At 37.6% G+C, this 15837-nt stretch overlaps 1 protein-coding gene across 1 annotated transcript; it reads right to left on the bottom strand.

The window, feature by feature from the left end:
- Nucleotides 1–13182: 13182 nt before the first annotated feature.
- LOC149154754 (uncharacterized) lies at nucleotides 13183–14213 on the bottom strand. Its single transcript, XM_089444221.1, has 2 exons — nucleotides 13887–14213; nucleotides 13183–13713 (listed from the first exon to the last, which is right to left on the bottom strand). Exons 1-2 carry the CDS (start codon nucleotides 14211–14213, stop codon nucleotides 13183–13185), a joined length of 858 nt encoding a protein of 285 aa, XP_089300347.1.
- Nucleotides 14214–15837: the final 1624 nt, after the last annotated feature.

The raw sequence follows: 15837 nt of genomic DNA, 5'->3' as shown, positions 1-15837 counted from the left end.
ATAGCAACATGTGGTAAAATATGTAGAAATTAATAGAAATTTGCTGTTGCTGATGTACTCGAACTGAAAATAAGAGATTACAAATTTCCTCTATTGTTCTATGAAATGAAAATCACAATTTAGAAACACATGTAATGACATGCAACCATCAAAACCACAAGAACACAATGATTTTACAAGGGAACCCAATTGGGAAAAACCCCTCCACTGCTTTGCATTAATTCAGATGAAAAGAGAAACAATTACAATGTCTTGCTTCAACTTCAAAGCACACCCTGCACTGCAATCTTGTTCTCCTGCTTCTTGAAGTGCTCTGGTCAACACTTAGTCAATTCAAGCCTCAACCAACCTTCTATTTCCTTGTGCAATCGTGGAGGAATTAGGCCCTAAAAAATATGAGAATTCCCTATTTCCTTGTGCCATAGTTTGAGGAATTAATCACATGTTCAATGCAAAAGATTGTACACTCAACTGTATATAAATATAAATACAAACATGCATTTTCCTCCACTTCAACTAGGCAATTCGAATTCCATGCATGATTGTGTCTATTTTTAATTGATGGACTAGTTAACTGAGAGATCGGTGAGTTAACAAAAGTCATAACTACTCATCTGACCTTCAACTGACTCAACTAATAACTAGAGCTCAATTAACTAAATTCAACTAACAATAACTCAACTAGATTGGTAAATCTTAGCAATCACTACATGCACAACTCTGCTTCTAGCCTATAACTCTAATTCACTTAGTAAACTAGTAGACAAGGCCATGTCACACAAGTTAACTGCCCCCTAGTTGTCCTGCTGATGTGGAAATTCGATTTACTCAATTTGACTAAGGCATAAGTCAAAATTGAGTCTTTTTCTTGCTACAATTTCAACACTCCCTCTTAGCAAGAAAAGGGTTTTGCACAACCCCAATCCAACTCCTATAGGAATGTGCTATAACAATACTTTCTCCCATTGTTGTTGTTTCTACTACAACAACTGCAATTGAGAAGCATCCAAAATACTCAATCAATTGTCTATGAGCTGCAATTGTCTCCTGAGCATTTGACTGCTACTAGGCTCTACATTGTCTACTGAGAAAACTACATTCTTGTTGATTCTACATTTTGCCTCTTGCACTGCTATCAACACTGCTTTGTGCTCCTCAGCATATGATTGCAACAGTTTGTAATTATTGCTCAAGATCAGTGAGGATCCAACCTAGGGACCTCTAACTAAAACTAAATTTATTTAATTTAAACACAATAAGAAGGGAAATGGCTTATTTATAACTCAACATTTATTTGATGATAATATACAATTAAAATTTATTTGCAACATATTAAACAAGTAAGAATTTCATTGCAACAATTTACATAAGTAATCAATAGATGGAAGAATACATGTTCCAATAGCTTAGTTGAGATACTATTGACTCTGTTGGGATGCTCCTCTCGGCTATCTCACTAAATTTACCTCCCAACCAACTAGGAACGATTTTCTAGCCCAGGGAACCTCCACAGGTTCCCTAGCCCTCCGAGCCTAAGTCCAACCAGTGGTAGTGTGTCCAAGTTAAACCAACACTCTTCAATAGATCCAAATTTGGATTCTCTCGTTTATCTCTCTGGTCTCTCCCTTCTCTTTCTCCACTTTCCTCCCCCAAAACAAAATCCTCCAAAACCAAAACCAAAACCAAGGATCTCCCCCCTCTCCTCTCATCATCCTTCCCCTTTTATGTCTCTTCTTCCCATCCACCTCAACCACCTATTATTAATGTCATGACTACCCCTTCTCCTTTCATTTCAGTGTCCTTGACTTTTCTTACCATATCTTATTCAAAGTAAATTTGAGAAGACAACTTGGGAATTGAATAATAACGGTAATAAAAGTCATATTAGTAAAATAAAATTACGATTTCACAAATGTAGGTATATACCAATATTTCTTAATAATTATAAGTCAATATTTTCAGGTTAATTAAACATTAATAAAAATTAGCATGATAGGATCAAGTAGGGCATTACATACACCACTCCTTCAGAAAACTTCGTCCAAAAGTTCGAGTGAAAAAGATACAGGAGTTCGAAAGAAGTTTGACAATAAGGCATAACAAAATAGAGAGAGTTATAGTAGTCAAATTAAGTAAGTCAAACAATGATACCACTTCCCATCAAGAGTCTCCAACTAATCTATATCCTCCTATCCTTCCTAACATACTTCCACTCCCACCCTATCCATCCTTTGCTGCTATATACTATGGCATAGGCTATACCGATCTAACCACTGATAAAAACAATATGGCATAAGCGCTGACTATATCAACCTAACTTCCCCAACGGGGAACTGACAATCATCATCACAAGTCCAGGGGAACGTGTCCATCACTGCTCTCCCACGATTCCAGGTTTGGAGGTTTACACGGTGGGAAATGCCTCCACCCCTCGTCACAACTAGGGTCAACACCCTAATATGGACCACACTACAACGTTGGTTGGATACTTGTCATCGAATAATCTAGTCAAGTAGTCTTGTAACCTGCCATTTACACTTTACCCATGTCATAAGAGTGCATATCAAGTAGATACAAAATGTAATAGAACAATCTACATCATACCATTCCTCATTGGATGTCTCAACATTGCCCATCGGAAGAGTAGATCTTGGTTATCATTTAGTTCTTTCCAATCTGCAGGTTAGTTCTCATTCATGCATATATATAATGGCAAAATATATATAGATAAGTGACCTTAAACATCGTGTTATTATGTCTAGTATCCACATGTCAATTTTGTACTTCATACCGGAAATAAATCTTACATTAGATAAATCATAATTTTGCTAAGTCATTCATTAGATAAATCATATCCACTTAAGCCATACATGAAACAACAATAACTCTGATAAGTCATACACTAGATAAATCGTAACCAAGTAAGTTGTACATTAAGTCATACATCAAATATTTCAATCAACAATACCTAATCCATCTAATGATTTATATAAGTAGTTTCAGTTATCCAACTAAATGCATCAATATTGCATAGCATTCATAAACAAATAACATGGAACTACAAATAGAGCCTTAGCATATGTAGCTATCTAAGTCAAAATGGGCATCACAGATGCTCAAAAAGTGAGGGGTAGTCACGGTGTATAGTCTCTGCATCCTCCCAGTAGCAGATTATAGGCTATACTTGTCCCACTCAACTTTAACCTAGTCCACCATGCGACGTTTAAGCTGTTGAACTCTATGGTCCAATACGTAATGGTTCGACCATTATGGTTCCCGCGTTCAAGACCATGCAATTCACTTCAATCCATTTTGTGAGATTCATCAAAAACATAATGTCGTAAAATAGATACATGAAAAACATCATGAGTTTCATCCAAATGTGGTGGTAGTACAACACTATAGGCAACTAGTCCAATCTTCTCCTTGATCTTAAAAGGTCCTATAAACCAAGGTGAAAACTTCGTCCCTTTCCCAAACCGAATGGTGCTTTTTTTGGGTCGGATACGAATTAAAAATTGGTCTCCTACTTCATAATTTCGATTAGTCCTATGTGAATTGGCATAACTCTTCTGTCTATCTTGTGTTTCCTTTAACCTTTTTCAAATCTGTCTTGCATGTTCCTCCATTTCTTAAACTAAATCCGACCTAACTATTACTCGGTCCTCCAACTTCTCCCAACTCAATGGCGTCCTACATGGCTTCCCATATATAGCTTGATAAGGAGGCATCCTGATTGAACCATGCTAACTGTTATTATAAGCAAACTCTACCAATGGTAAGTATCTTTCCCATTGAGCCTGATTATCCATGATGCACATTCTAAGCATGTCTTCTGTAACCTGATTTGCTCTTTCAGTCTGCCCATTTGTTTTTGGATGATATGCACTGCTTAGGTTCAATTGAGTCCCTAGTGCTAACTGTAAACTTGTCCAAAACCTAGATGTAAATCGAGAGTCTCTATCAGAAATGATCTTTGTGGGTAACCCATGTAGTTGAATAACTTCACTTATAAAAACTTGTGCCACATCAGTAACATCGTAAGTGTCTCTCACTAGGATGAAATGGGCACTTTTGGTCAATTTATCAACTACAACCAATATAACATTATGCCTTTGTGAAGTGAGTGGCAAATCCACAACAAAATCCATAGAAATTACCTCCCATTTAGACATAGGGATGTCATGTGGTTGTAGGAGTCCTGCCGGATGGCGATGATCAGCCTTCACTCGTTGACATTCAAGACATTTGGCGACAAACTGGACTATGTCGTGCTTCATGCCTACCCAAAAGAAGAGTTTCTTCATGTCCGCATACATCTTCTTCACTCCAAGATGTGCACAATAGAGTGCTCTATGTGACTCTTCGAGGATGGTTCTTCTTATACCCCCTTCCTTAGGTATGTACATTCTCCCTTGAAATCTCAATAGTCCATCTGGTTCAAGGACATATCCCTCAAAATTTGGTTCTATCTGCTTCCCACTCTAGAGTGTTGATATAACCTTTAGATACCAACTATCTTCAAAGAGTTTCTCCAACACACGTTCCCTCAAATTGACCCTCAAGGGTACTAGGGAGAAGGTTCGTGGCCTCCTGCTTAGTGCATCAGCCACCACATTCTCCTTTCCCTTAATGTATGAGATCCCAAAATCATACTCACTCATGAATTCACCTCTGTCTAACCTTCAAATCCCTTTGAGTGAAGAGGTGCTTTAGGATTTGATGATTTGTTCTTAACTCAAAGCTTCTCCCAACAAGGTAGTGTCCACATTTTCAAAGCTAACATCACTGCTGCTAACTCTAAGTCATGGGTAGCATACAACTCTTCATGTTTCTTCAATTTTTTAGATGCGTAAGCTATTACTTCGCCTTCTTGTATCAATACTGCTCTTAATCCTTGCTTCGAAGCATCGGTGCAGATAGTGAAGTATTTTTCCATGTATGGTACTTGAAGGATCGGTGCACTAATTACTAACCTTTTTAGTTTAGTGAATGCAGTGTCACATTCATATGTTCATTCATACCTGACCCATTTTCGTTGTAATGTGGTGATGGGTTTTGCAATCCTCAAAAAACCTTCCACAAACCTGCGATAATAACTTGCTAGCCCCATAAAACTACGCACCTCATGAGCATTTTCCAAGTCAACTGAAATCCCTTCTCCTGAAATGATGTGCCCAAGATAATGAATTTTCTTCTGAAAGAAGAAACATTTTGACAATTTTCCATACAATTGATTTTCCCTTAAGCAAGTCAATACAACCCATAGGTGCTCTTCATGCTCCTTTTCATTCTTGGAATACACAAGAATGTCATCCAAAAAGACTTGCACAAATTGGTCCAAATACTTCCTAAACACACCATTCACGAGGCTCATGAATATTGTTAGTGCATTGGTCAAACCAAATGGAACAACTGCGAACTCTTAGTGCCCAAACTGAGTTCGAAATGCGGTTTTTATGTCACCTTCCTTAATCCTCAATTGGTGGTATCCAGATTGTAGATCGATCTTTGAGAAAATCGTTGCTCCCTTCATTTGATTAAATAGGTCATCTATTCTAGGTATCGTGTGCTTATTCTTTATTGCGGCTCTATTCAAGTACCTATGATCTATGCATATCCTTAAGGAACCATCCTTCTTCTTGACAAAAATCAATGGTGCACCCCAAGGTGAAATATTGGGTTTGATAAATCCCAAGTCTAAAATCTCTTTTAACTGCATCTGCAACTTACAAATTTATGGAGTTGTCATCCTATAGGGTGTCTTAGATATTGGTTTTGCACTAGGTTTTAGGTCGTTTGTGAAATCAATCTCCCTTACAAGAGGTCATACAGACAATTCCTTAGGAAAAACATCCTTGAATTTTGACAAAATTGGGTGTTGATCTAGGGAGGGTCCTTTCTGGTCACTTACAACCTCAACCACATATAGTTTGCAACCTTGTCAGAGACAACGTTTTACCTTCATCATGGATATGAATCATAGGGACACTCCTCTCTTGATACCAGAAATCTTAATTGACCTACCTTCATCATCTAAACAAATCACCTTCTTTTTGAAACATTATATTAAAGCTCGATGACCTTCTAGCCAGTCCATACCAATAATTACATCGTATGTCCCCAATGTTGTGACCTATGCCTTCAACTTAGTTATACACACCCTGAGGTGCACCTGACATGAGTCAACACTAGGTCCTACTGCTTGATTTTCCCAGAAGCCATCTCAACTTGCTTAAAGTCATCATGCTCATATGCTTCCAACCCACATTTTTCTAATGCAAGTAGTGAAATGAAACTATCTGTAGCACAAGAATCAAACAAAATTTTAACTTTTACTTTGTTTATCATACCGGAGGTTTCTACCACAACAGATTGGTTTTCAACTTGTTGGTTATCAACTGCGGCATAGATTCGATGGTGGCTACTTGCTCTCCCCATTGGTAATTTTCCTTCTCTACGGTTGTTACCAGTTTGTAACTCAGGGCAGTCGTGTTGGTAATGAGGTCCCCCGCATCCCCAACAAGTGATGTGTGGTAGACTTTGAACAGAATGTTGTGGAGTTCTTTGGAAAGAGTTCCTTCCCTTGGGACCCCTACCCCTACCTTTTTCTCCTCACGTATGACCTTGATTTGTGCGAGTCCTTGAAGCTGCGCTGGTAACCATTGAAATCCCCCCTTTTAGGTGCTCTGGGTACAACCCTGTTTTCATGTGGCGGTGGCCTTAAACTTCCTCCCCTAGAGAAGTTACGAGGGGCCTTCCCCATAAACATTGGTTGTTGTGGAAAAATGGTTTTGCTTCCACCTTTTAAATCTAATTTCTCTTCAACATAACGGGCATGTTCAACAACTTCTGCAACTGAGAATGGTTTCCACATCTGCACCATTGCCCTAATTTTAGGGTTCAATCCATAAATGAAATGATCTGCTTGACGTTGATCAATTTCCATGTAGGAGACATACCTGACCAATTCCATGAATCTAATCTCATATTCCTCTATCGTGCGATTCCCATGCACCAAAGCATGGAAGGCTCCTACCTGTTGTTCTTCATAATACACTGGTAGGTACTTTTTCCTGAATCTCTCCTCAAATAACTCCCAGGTAATTGTGTCCAGAGCGAGGTGTAGTTGACGCTCTAAGTTACCCCACCAATTCAGAGCACTATCTCTGAGTTGGAATATGTTATTTTAGCTTTTGAATTGGAAGTATAATCTCTTAGTGCGAAGCACCTTCTCATTCCTTCTAACCAGGCTTCTGCTTGTTCGCTGGCACGACCTCCAACAAACTCTGGGAGCTTAATCTTTTGGAGCTCCCTTGTAATGTCCTCTATTGGAGGTCCTCTATCAGAGTCTCCTAATCCCTCGAGATTACCCAACCCTGATGGAGGGTGCTCCACTTCCACTTCAATTGTTTGGCACCCTCTTAAAGTCTCTTTAATTGCTTCTAGGGAACGCAAGATGAGAGCCAGTTGTGGCGATGGAAATTGGTTATTTGTAGGAGGTCCTTGTGATGATATTCCTCGACCTCGATTTCTCTACGTCTTCACCATTTTGAATTGTTCAATTATTTGTATGACACGTGAGACTTATTAATGCAACTTAGGACTTGTCCACTCTTAGTCGACTCACACACATATAAAATGATAGGCATAAGTTTTTCTTTTACTATGTTCGTAAACGAGCATTATTAATACTAAGCAGATCCCCAAGTACCTACCAAGTCCTTTCATGTGTGAGCTCTACATAACCTACAAATTTTCTCTTGATACTAGCTAGGTTACTAATGCAATGTACCTATTAGTCACGCTCTAATGCTTTATTAACACCAAATTAGTTTCTTTCGTAACTATAATTATTTATTTTATTTAATATTAAAGTTAATTAATAAATTGGTTTAATATATTCGAATAATTAAATTAAATACTAATGTAAATAATACCCTTTTAGTCATGTCTTCCTTCTATGGGCATTATTTGCTCCTTCCCAACCTTTATACTATGTTTTAAAATCATTTATGTCCATTTTATGAATCTTAGGATTTCGTAGAGGACATAAAAACAATTGGTCATTGAAGCAGGGTTTAGCAAATAACCTTGAATGTATTGATTTTTATCCATCAATTGACGTCATAGATCAACACCAAGTGGTTATTTCAAATTACACTACCATAACTCACTCACCCTTTCAAATCTCAATCATTCTTAAGTGATGATAACATAAAAGAATATATAATACATTGAAATAATATAAAAGTTACTAAATTCCTCTAGACGATATATGACTAGAAACACTTTTATGTCTATTGCAATATTGATTTTACAAATGATTTTCTCACACCATCATAAATTTAGGTCATAATTGAATATGTCTATCATCTCTTTTCACTTTTATTTAATTTTTGTAACATTTATATCATTATATTAAAACACTTAAATCATGGATACTATTTGTAATTCAAACATAAATGAATATGCTTTGACATATTTTATTATCTCCATATATATATATATATATATATATATATATATATATATATATATATATATATATATATATATATATATATACACGACCAGTGATAGTATTGGAAATGCTCTTCACCCTGTTGTTCGTTTATGAGCCAAATCCCCCCAGGCTGGTTCGTGGATATATATATATATATATATATATATATATATATATATATATATATATATATCAATTTGAATATATCTCTTGTTAACATATTTACAAGGAGTGCAATCAGGTTGTAAACATGCTATCCAAGGCGGCCACGAACCAGCCTAGGGGGATTTGGCTCATAAAGGAACAACAGGGTGAAGAGCATTTCCAATACTATCACCAGTCGTACATAGATCAACACTACCAGCGGGCCAATAGGCCCTAATTTTGTAGTATATTTTTGCTCTTTTTCTCAGTCTATGGTATATATTTATTTGTATATAACATCTACAGGAACAGTCACAACATACCCTGTTTGGGTAAATTTTGTATAGACTCCTTTTTTATGGCTATGACCCAACATATGGCATATGCCGCACAGGCATCTACAACATGTAATTTTCTCTTTATAATAGAAAATTGTGATTTTTCCTTGGCAATATATATATATATATATATTTTAAATCTCTAAATGTGTATGTATTTTTCAATTAAATTTATTTAATTCAGTGTAAATAAAAGAGTTATATAAACAAGGTCATATAATAAAAAAAAATATTACAATTATTATAGATATATCACATATATTAGCAAATCATAAAAGTAATAATTGGAGAATATGTAAATCCTCTTTGCGACTACAAGATTTTATAAATATATAAAAACAATTCAAAGTTAAAATCATGAAATATTAAAGGATAAGTTAAAACTCTATAATTAATATATAGACAAGTTATCTTGTTTAAGAGTTAATATTATAATTTACTTAAAGCATTATTTATTTCTTTATTTTTTTATTTTTTTATTTTATTTTTTATTTTTTTATTTTTGGACTAGATATATAACTCGTAAAATTTACTTTAAAATTAGTATACATATTTATAAATCAGTTATATTGTAAGAGTTTGTTAAATAAATTAACCATCTATATACATTGAATTGCAGAATAATATTTATTCTTATCACTTCAAAACCAATAATAAAATTTCAATCATATTGTTCAACTGATATGACCCATAAATATACCATAGATTCTCATAAACATGGAGTTCAAAAACCACTAGTAACTTCACCATTTTTATTTTAAATATTTATTTCACAAAAAAATTATTATTTTAAATAAGAAATGTAGACGAGCATTATGGATATGGGCACACCATTATTTTTTAATTTGGCAATTAGCTCAATCATTCGTAATAGAGACATGTTTTTTTTGGAATGCTCGCTGGGTGGGAGAAGAGTTTTTACATATCAAAACAAAATATTTTTTTCAGAAGAAAAAGCAGTACAGTATTTATATAATGTTCAAAAACAGTTTTGGATTACAAAAAATGGTGGGCTTTTGTCCCGGAAATGGCATCCTTTTCTACGCATTTCAACAGTTCATCTTTCATTTATACATATACAAAATTTTTGGATATCATATATTCATATCATCATAGCTATTTTAAAAAACTATCTGGTATATGTAGAATACCTGTAGATCTGAGATATTTCCAGAAGATATGGCTCTTATAACATACCTGATATTGTTGACTTTATATGCCGGGCATAGAGAAGGGTTGTATGACATATGTACAGGGGTCAATAGTGATGCACAGGTGCCACTTACCGAATGGAGAATGCATTCCTTTCTTTGACAGTACATTTGCTTGCTCATTCTGATTGTGCTTTATATGTGAGATAGGGAAAGTCGTAGGCTTCCATAGAGATGCAATCCTGTCTAGCCAACCTGTAAGGCTGTCATTTTGAATTTCATGTTTGCCTTTCACATGTTCTATGATTATTTTCGAGTCACCATATACATTTATAGGTCCAATATCCATGAAAGTACAGAATAAAAGTAGACCATGCAGGGCCATGGCCTCTGCCTTGTTATTTGACCCTTTGCCACCATTCCAGTATATGAAGTATTGGAGATCATTTGAAATACCAATGAAAACACCACAAGCGCAAATGCCATCTTTTGCCGCACCGTCAAAGTGAGCCCTTGGGAAGAAGAGTTGTTGGTCGTCAGAGGCAACCATCTGATGATTTTTCTGTTGGGGCATGATTTGTAGAATGGAGAAGTAATAAGGAATAAACTTATCCATAATACAACCAAAAGACTCCTTGCTATTTTGGAAGATTCTTTTGTTTCTCCACTTCCATATGAACCAGATAACGATTAATGGAATGGGACGCCAGATAGATTTTTGTGAACCCCACCATTCATATGCTTCTGTTATGGAAGGATGTGAAATTGCAGGAAAGCCAAAATATGAAGCTAATTGCATCCACAAACACTGAGATTGAGGGCAATTTAAAAAAATGTGCAAGTTATCTTCAGAGTTGGCAAGACAGATCATGCATATGGCTGGTCCCTGCCAGCACCTTTTCTGTAAATTTGTCCAAGTGAGATTTTTATTATGAAATATTAGCCACGAAAACATAATGATTTTTAGCGGGCAGCTTACCTTCCATAGAGAGAGTGGAAAGATTTTCCGGGAGGTTCCTCTTTGCAGTTCTATCAATGAGAGATATATGTCTCTTACTAATATAAGGGACCTGCCTTTCTTAGCCTGCCATTCAATGCAATCTCTGTCCTCAGTTTTGTAAAAACCTGCATTCCTCATATTGCAAATAATTCTATTCCATTGAGCAGCCATTTCTCCTTCTAGGCCCAGTTCTCTGAATGTTTTCCATTATGGAATGGCATTCTTCCATCCTTCTATTACCTGTGCCCAGTAGAAAAGACCTTTCCGATGGAGGAGCGAAAGAAGCTATGGGGTGATTATTGGTTCCATTTCAACTCCCTTGATGGCATCAACACCTATAAGGATGTTGTTACCAATTTGAAATTTCCATATGAAGTTCCTACAGAAAAAAGGAAGAATCTTTTGAAAAATTCTCCAGATCACCAAACCTTGAGAGGGCCATTTAAAACTGTTCCTGTACCAATAGTAAATATCATTATTCCTAAAGTATTTCATTTTAATAGCTTGACTCCATAAGCTTTTTCCAAAAACCGCCTGCCACAATGATTTGCACAGTAGAGCCCTGCCAAAGAGGCATAGATTCATGATGCCCCAGCCTCCCATCTTCTTTGGGAGGGAGATGTTTTCCAATTTAGTAAGATGGAATTTTCTCTTTTCCTTGTTTCCACCCCAGATGAAGGTTGCCATTAAGCTGTTCAATTTATTAACTATAGTCGATGGAATGTAAAACAGATGCGCCCAATATACACTGATTTGAGCAAGAACCGACTGTGTTAAGATCATTCTGCCAGCAAGCGATAAGCATTTAAATTCCCACCCTGATATTCTCTTATAAAATCTATCAGTTATCCATGACCAGTCCAAAATATTATATCCCGTGGGTTTAAGATGATACCCCAAATATTTTAGCCCCTCTTTTATGGAAACAACCTGAATGTTAAATAGTTGTGTGATATATTCCATCTCCTCTTCTTTAACCTTACCAAAATGGAAAGTGGATTTACCTTCGTTGACGTATAGGCCAGTCGCCTTTTGAAATAAATTTATTATCTCATGCATTATCTGCCAAGTATGTCTGCAAAGCCTAGCAAACAGAAGAACGTCATCCACAAAGAAGTTGTGCGTAAGAAAGTTACCTCTGGAGATGGAAAGGGGGCCAATTTTTCCGGCAACAACCGCTCTTTTGATGTGAAGACTGAGGGTATCCATGGCCAAGATGAATAAAATTGGAGATAATGAGCACCCCTGACGGAGACCCTTTTCAGCCCGAAAAAAAGTTGTAGGAAATCCATTAATGAGAATCGCGTAATTGACTCCTTCCACGCACGCCATGATCCATTTTGTGCATAGGTCATTCAGCCCAATTTTGATAAGTAAACATCTGAGGTAGCTCCAGTCTAGGCTATCGAATGCTTCTTTTAAATCAATTTTGAGAATAGCAGCCCCAATATTTTTTGTTTGCATAGAATGCAAAGCTTCCTGAGCTATGGCCACAACATCTAGAATGTTTCTGCCACTTAGGAACCCATGCTGTTCTTTTGTGATATGTACTGATAAATTGCCTCGGATTCTCTTAGCTATAATTTTAGAAATGATTTTATAGATGACATTGCATAAAGAAATCGGCCTGTAGTCTGCAAAAGAAAAGGAGTCCTTTCTTTTCGGAATCAGTGCTATATAGGTGGAAGAAATATTTTGATTTATTCTCCCTTGGATTCTGGTCTCTTCCACCATCCCCAAGATGTCTTTTTTCATAATATCAAAGAAATGGATGAAGATGTCTATGGTCTAGCCATCTAGGCTGGGACATTTGTCCTTCTTGAATGATCTCATTACAGAGAGTAATTCCTCCTCCGTTACAGCAGCAAATATTCTTTCATTATCTTCATCATTGAACATTCTTGGAAAAGGATCTATGACCCATAAGATATCATTTATCTCCCTGTTAGTCTCTCGTTTATAAGCTTTTTTAAAATGATTTACAGCTTCTTTGGATATGTCTTCTTGGGAGAATAGCGGATCTCCTTCTTCATTTTTGATTTGCTAATTAGAATGTGAAGCTCTTCTTTTGCTTGCAAATCGGTGAAAGAACTTTGTGTTCTTATCACCCTCCATCAGCCAAGTTGCTCGGCTTTTAAGCCGCCATGAGATCTCCTCAATCTTTAGAATACTCTGTTTCTTATTTCCAAGTTCCCATATCTGTGCCCGAGTGCTCCATGGAATGGAATGGGAAGTCATAGCATCTGCTATATTAGCTAGTTCTTTTTCTATCTTCTTCAGTTCAACACAATTTGATCGTTTTTTCTTAATTTTCCATTCCTTCACTTTGGTTTTAAGAATGCCCATTTTGCCAATCAAATACTCCGATGGAGAGGCTTCTGTTGTAAAATTGTTCGCCATCCAAAATTCCCGAACCATGTTGTTAAATGCTTCGTCTTCTAGCCAATACTTGTTGAACTTGAATGGGTAGCTTTTCCGTGCTTTTGAGCTCATCCATTGTAGGGAGACTGGCCTATGGTTCGAAATAAAAACAGGGAGAGTGTGAGAGCTCGGGATACCATGTTTCTCCATCAACTGTTCATGCATGATAAATCTGTCCAGCCTTTTAGCAATATAGGCTTCACCCGAGCGACTGTTGTCCCAAGTGGGGGACAAAGATTTTGGACAGATGTCTACATAGTTGTATTGCAACATTGCTTCCTTAATTTTTTCCCCAATAGAGTCAGTTTTTTCCCCTTCCCCCAAACTTCATCTGGTCCCATTGTGCAGTTAAGATCTCCCGCGATGAGGAGCGCTTCATTCTCCAAGATACCAGAGGCAATGAAATATTCCCAATAGGAAGCACGGTCCTTGCAAGGTGCATAGACATTTAATATATGAATCCTGTCAGCACATCCTCTAAATTTAGCAGTGATCAAGATTCCCCCAAGGCATCTGTATGTTCTAGCAGAGATCCATCTCGGATCCCAAATCACAGCTAGTCCTCCAAAGAGTCCCGACGCCTCTATTGCTGCTATATACCAGGAAGGAAACATTCTCCTGAAGAATGAGATAATGTCTTGACTGTTATGCATTGTCTCCTGAATTAATATCAACCTGTATGAAGATGAGAAAAATAATTTTTTTAGAGCAATATACTTGGGGTTTTCTCCCAGCCCTCTTATGTTGATGGATAGCATATTCATCATTTGATACTATTCTCGAGCAATTCTGCTCTAAGAGGCCCGGGTCTAGAGAAGTTAGAAATGGGAATATCAATAAGGGAGGAGTCTTGAAAGTCCAGGTTCCGAGATCCTTTGCGGCCCCTAAAATGTCTACTTCCCCTATTGTTTTTTTGGCAGACAGTAATATTAATAGCAGAATTTGGACTGATGATAGGAGAAGAAGATCTTCGGGGTTTATGGATAGTCAGGGGAAGTAAGTGGAGTGAATTCTTCTAGAGCAGCATGTCCAGGTCACTGCCAATGGAGTTGGTAGGGGATGGAAGAGGTGAGAGAGGGGGGGATATGTAGCTCATGGGGGCTTTGCCTTTGGAAACCGAGCGGTTCAGAGAGGAGAGTATGGGGGGGGGGGGATTGTCAAGATCAATAGGGGAATGTTCAGGTCTCATAGGTGACGGGGAAGATGAGGGGATGACGTGGAAGTTTCCTTCCTTTAGGGTTGGGGAACAAACTTTGGGCAAAGGAGGGAGAGAAGCAATCGAGATATCGAGAGATGGTTCAGGAGGGGGATACAGGGGAGAAAAGTCACATACCACTTTAAAATTCCCCACAGAATTCGACCTTAAAATAGGAATGCATGTAGATTTGGGAAACCTGGGCAATAGAGAAGGGCGATCGTTCAGGTCCCCCTTTTGTATAGGAGAAGTTGAGAAAATCTAATAACAGGATTGGGAGGGAAAATCAGCAAAAGGTGATACATCTTTGGAGATTCGAAATTCACTGTTTTCATAACAGGGAGACTCAGCAGTGACATTGGCATTGTTTTTCACCTTATAGACTTTTTTCCAAGCCTTACTTTGAAACAGTCGAGGACATTTTTCCTTTAAATGTCTCGTTCTGTGACACTGAGCACACCTAAAAGGAACACCCCAGTAGTCCAGCCTTTGACAAGCAGATAAATTGCCCCAAATTAGGTCGATGCGATCCGGAAAACTGCCCCTGTAATCCTTTTCAATCAGAAGCCAAGCAACCCTCTTATCTTTTGCTCCTAGGCATCTAGGATCGATGTAGACAAATCTCCCAATTGCATTGCCAATGAAGGAAAGGGTTTCCTTCGTCCACAGCTTGATAAGCAGCGCAGGTAATTTGACCCAAATGAAATTATTTTGTGGGGTGTTGCGAAGGGGGTTGAAACCTATGTACCACCTGTGCAGCGCCAAATAACTCTGTCCATGTACCCAAGGGAGTTTCCAAATGATGTTGAGGTCTTTGGCCTTCAAAAAATGAAAGCTATACTAGTCGCGCATTAAACTGACAATGGTGGGCATGTACCCAATGAGAGGACCCCATCGAGCACCCAGCCATTTCCGGATCTGGCCATCGTCCATATTCGAGAAGTGCCACTTTCCAATCAGGGCCCGGGACTGCAAGCTGGCTATACGGTCTGATAGCTTTACACCATCCAAACAAATGGCCGGGGGGGGTGTAATTTTAGCAGGGCGGTGATTGTGCTTGCGACGGGGAGCAGAGGGTCGTT

Source organism: Pinus tabuliformis, chromosome 9, assembly GCF_031772625.1.
Source record: "Pinus tabuliformis cultivar Carrire ecotype Pingquan chromosome 9, CPIR1, whole genome shotgun sequence".
NCBI lineage: Eukaryota > Viridiplantae > Streptophyta > Pinopsida > Pinales > Pinaceae > Pinus > Pinus tabuliformis.
The sequence above is the reverse complement of the archived record's forward strand: the minus strand, read 5'-3'. Positions and strand labels throughout refer to the sequence as shown.

Excerpts from the sequence above, each read along its gene's own strand:
- LOC149154754 (XM_089444221.1), bottom strand. The coding sequence starts at position 14,213 with ATGCATAACAGTCAAGACATTATCTCATTCTTCAGGAGAATGTTTCCT. Across the intron at positions 13,714-13,886 it reads GCACAATGGGACCAGATGAA|TTGATGGAGAAACATGGTAT; the intron begins GTTTGGGGGAAG and ends ATGCATGAACAG.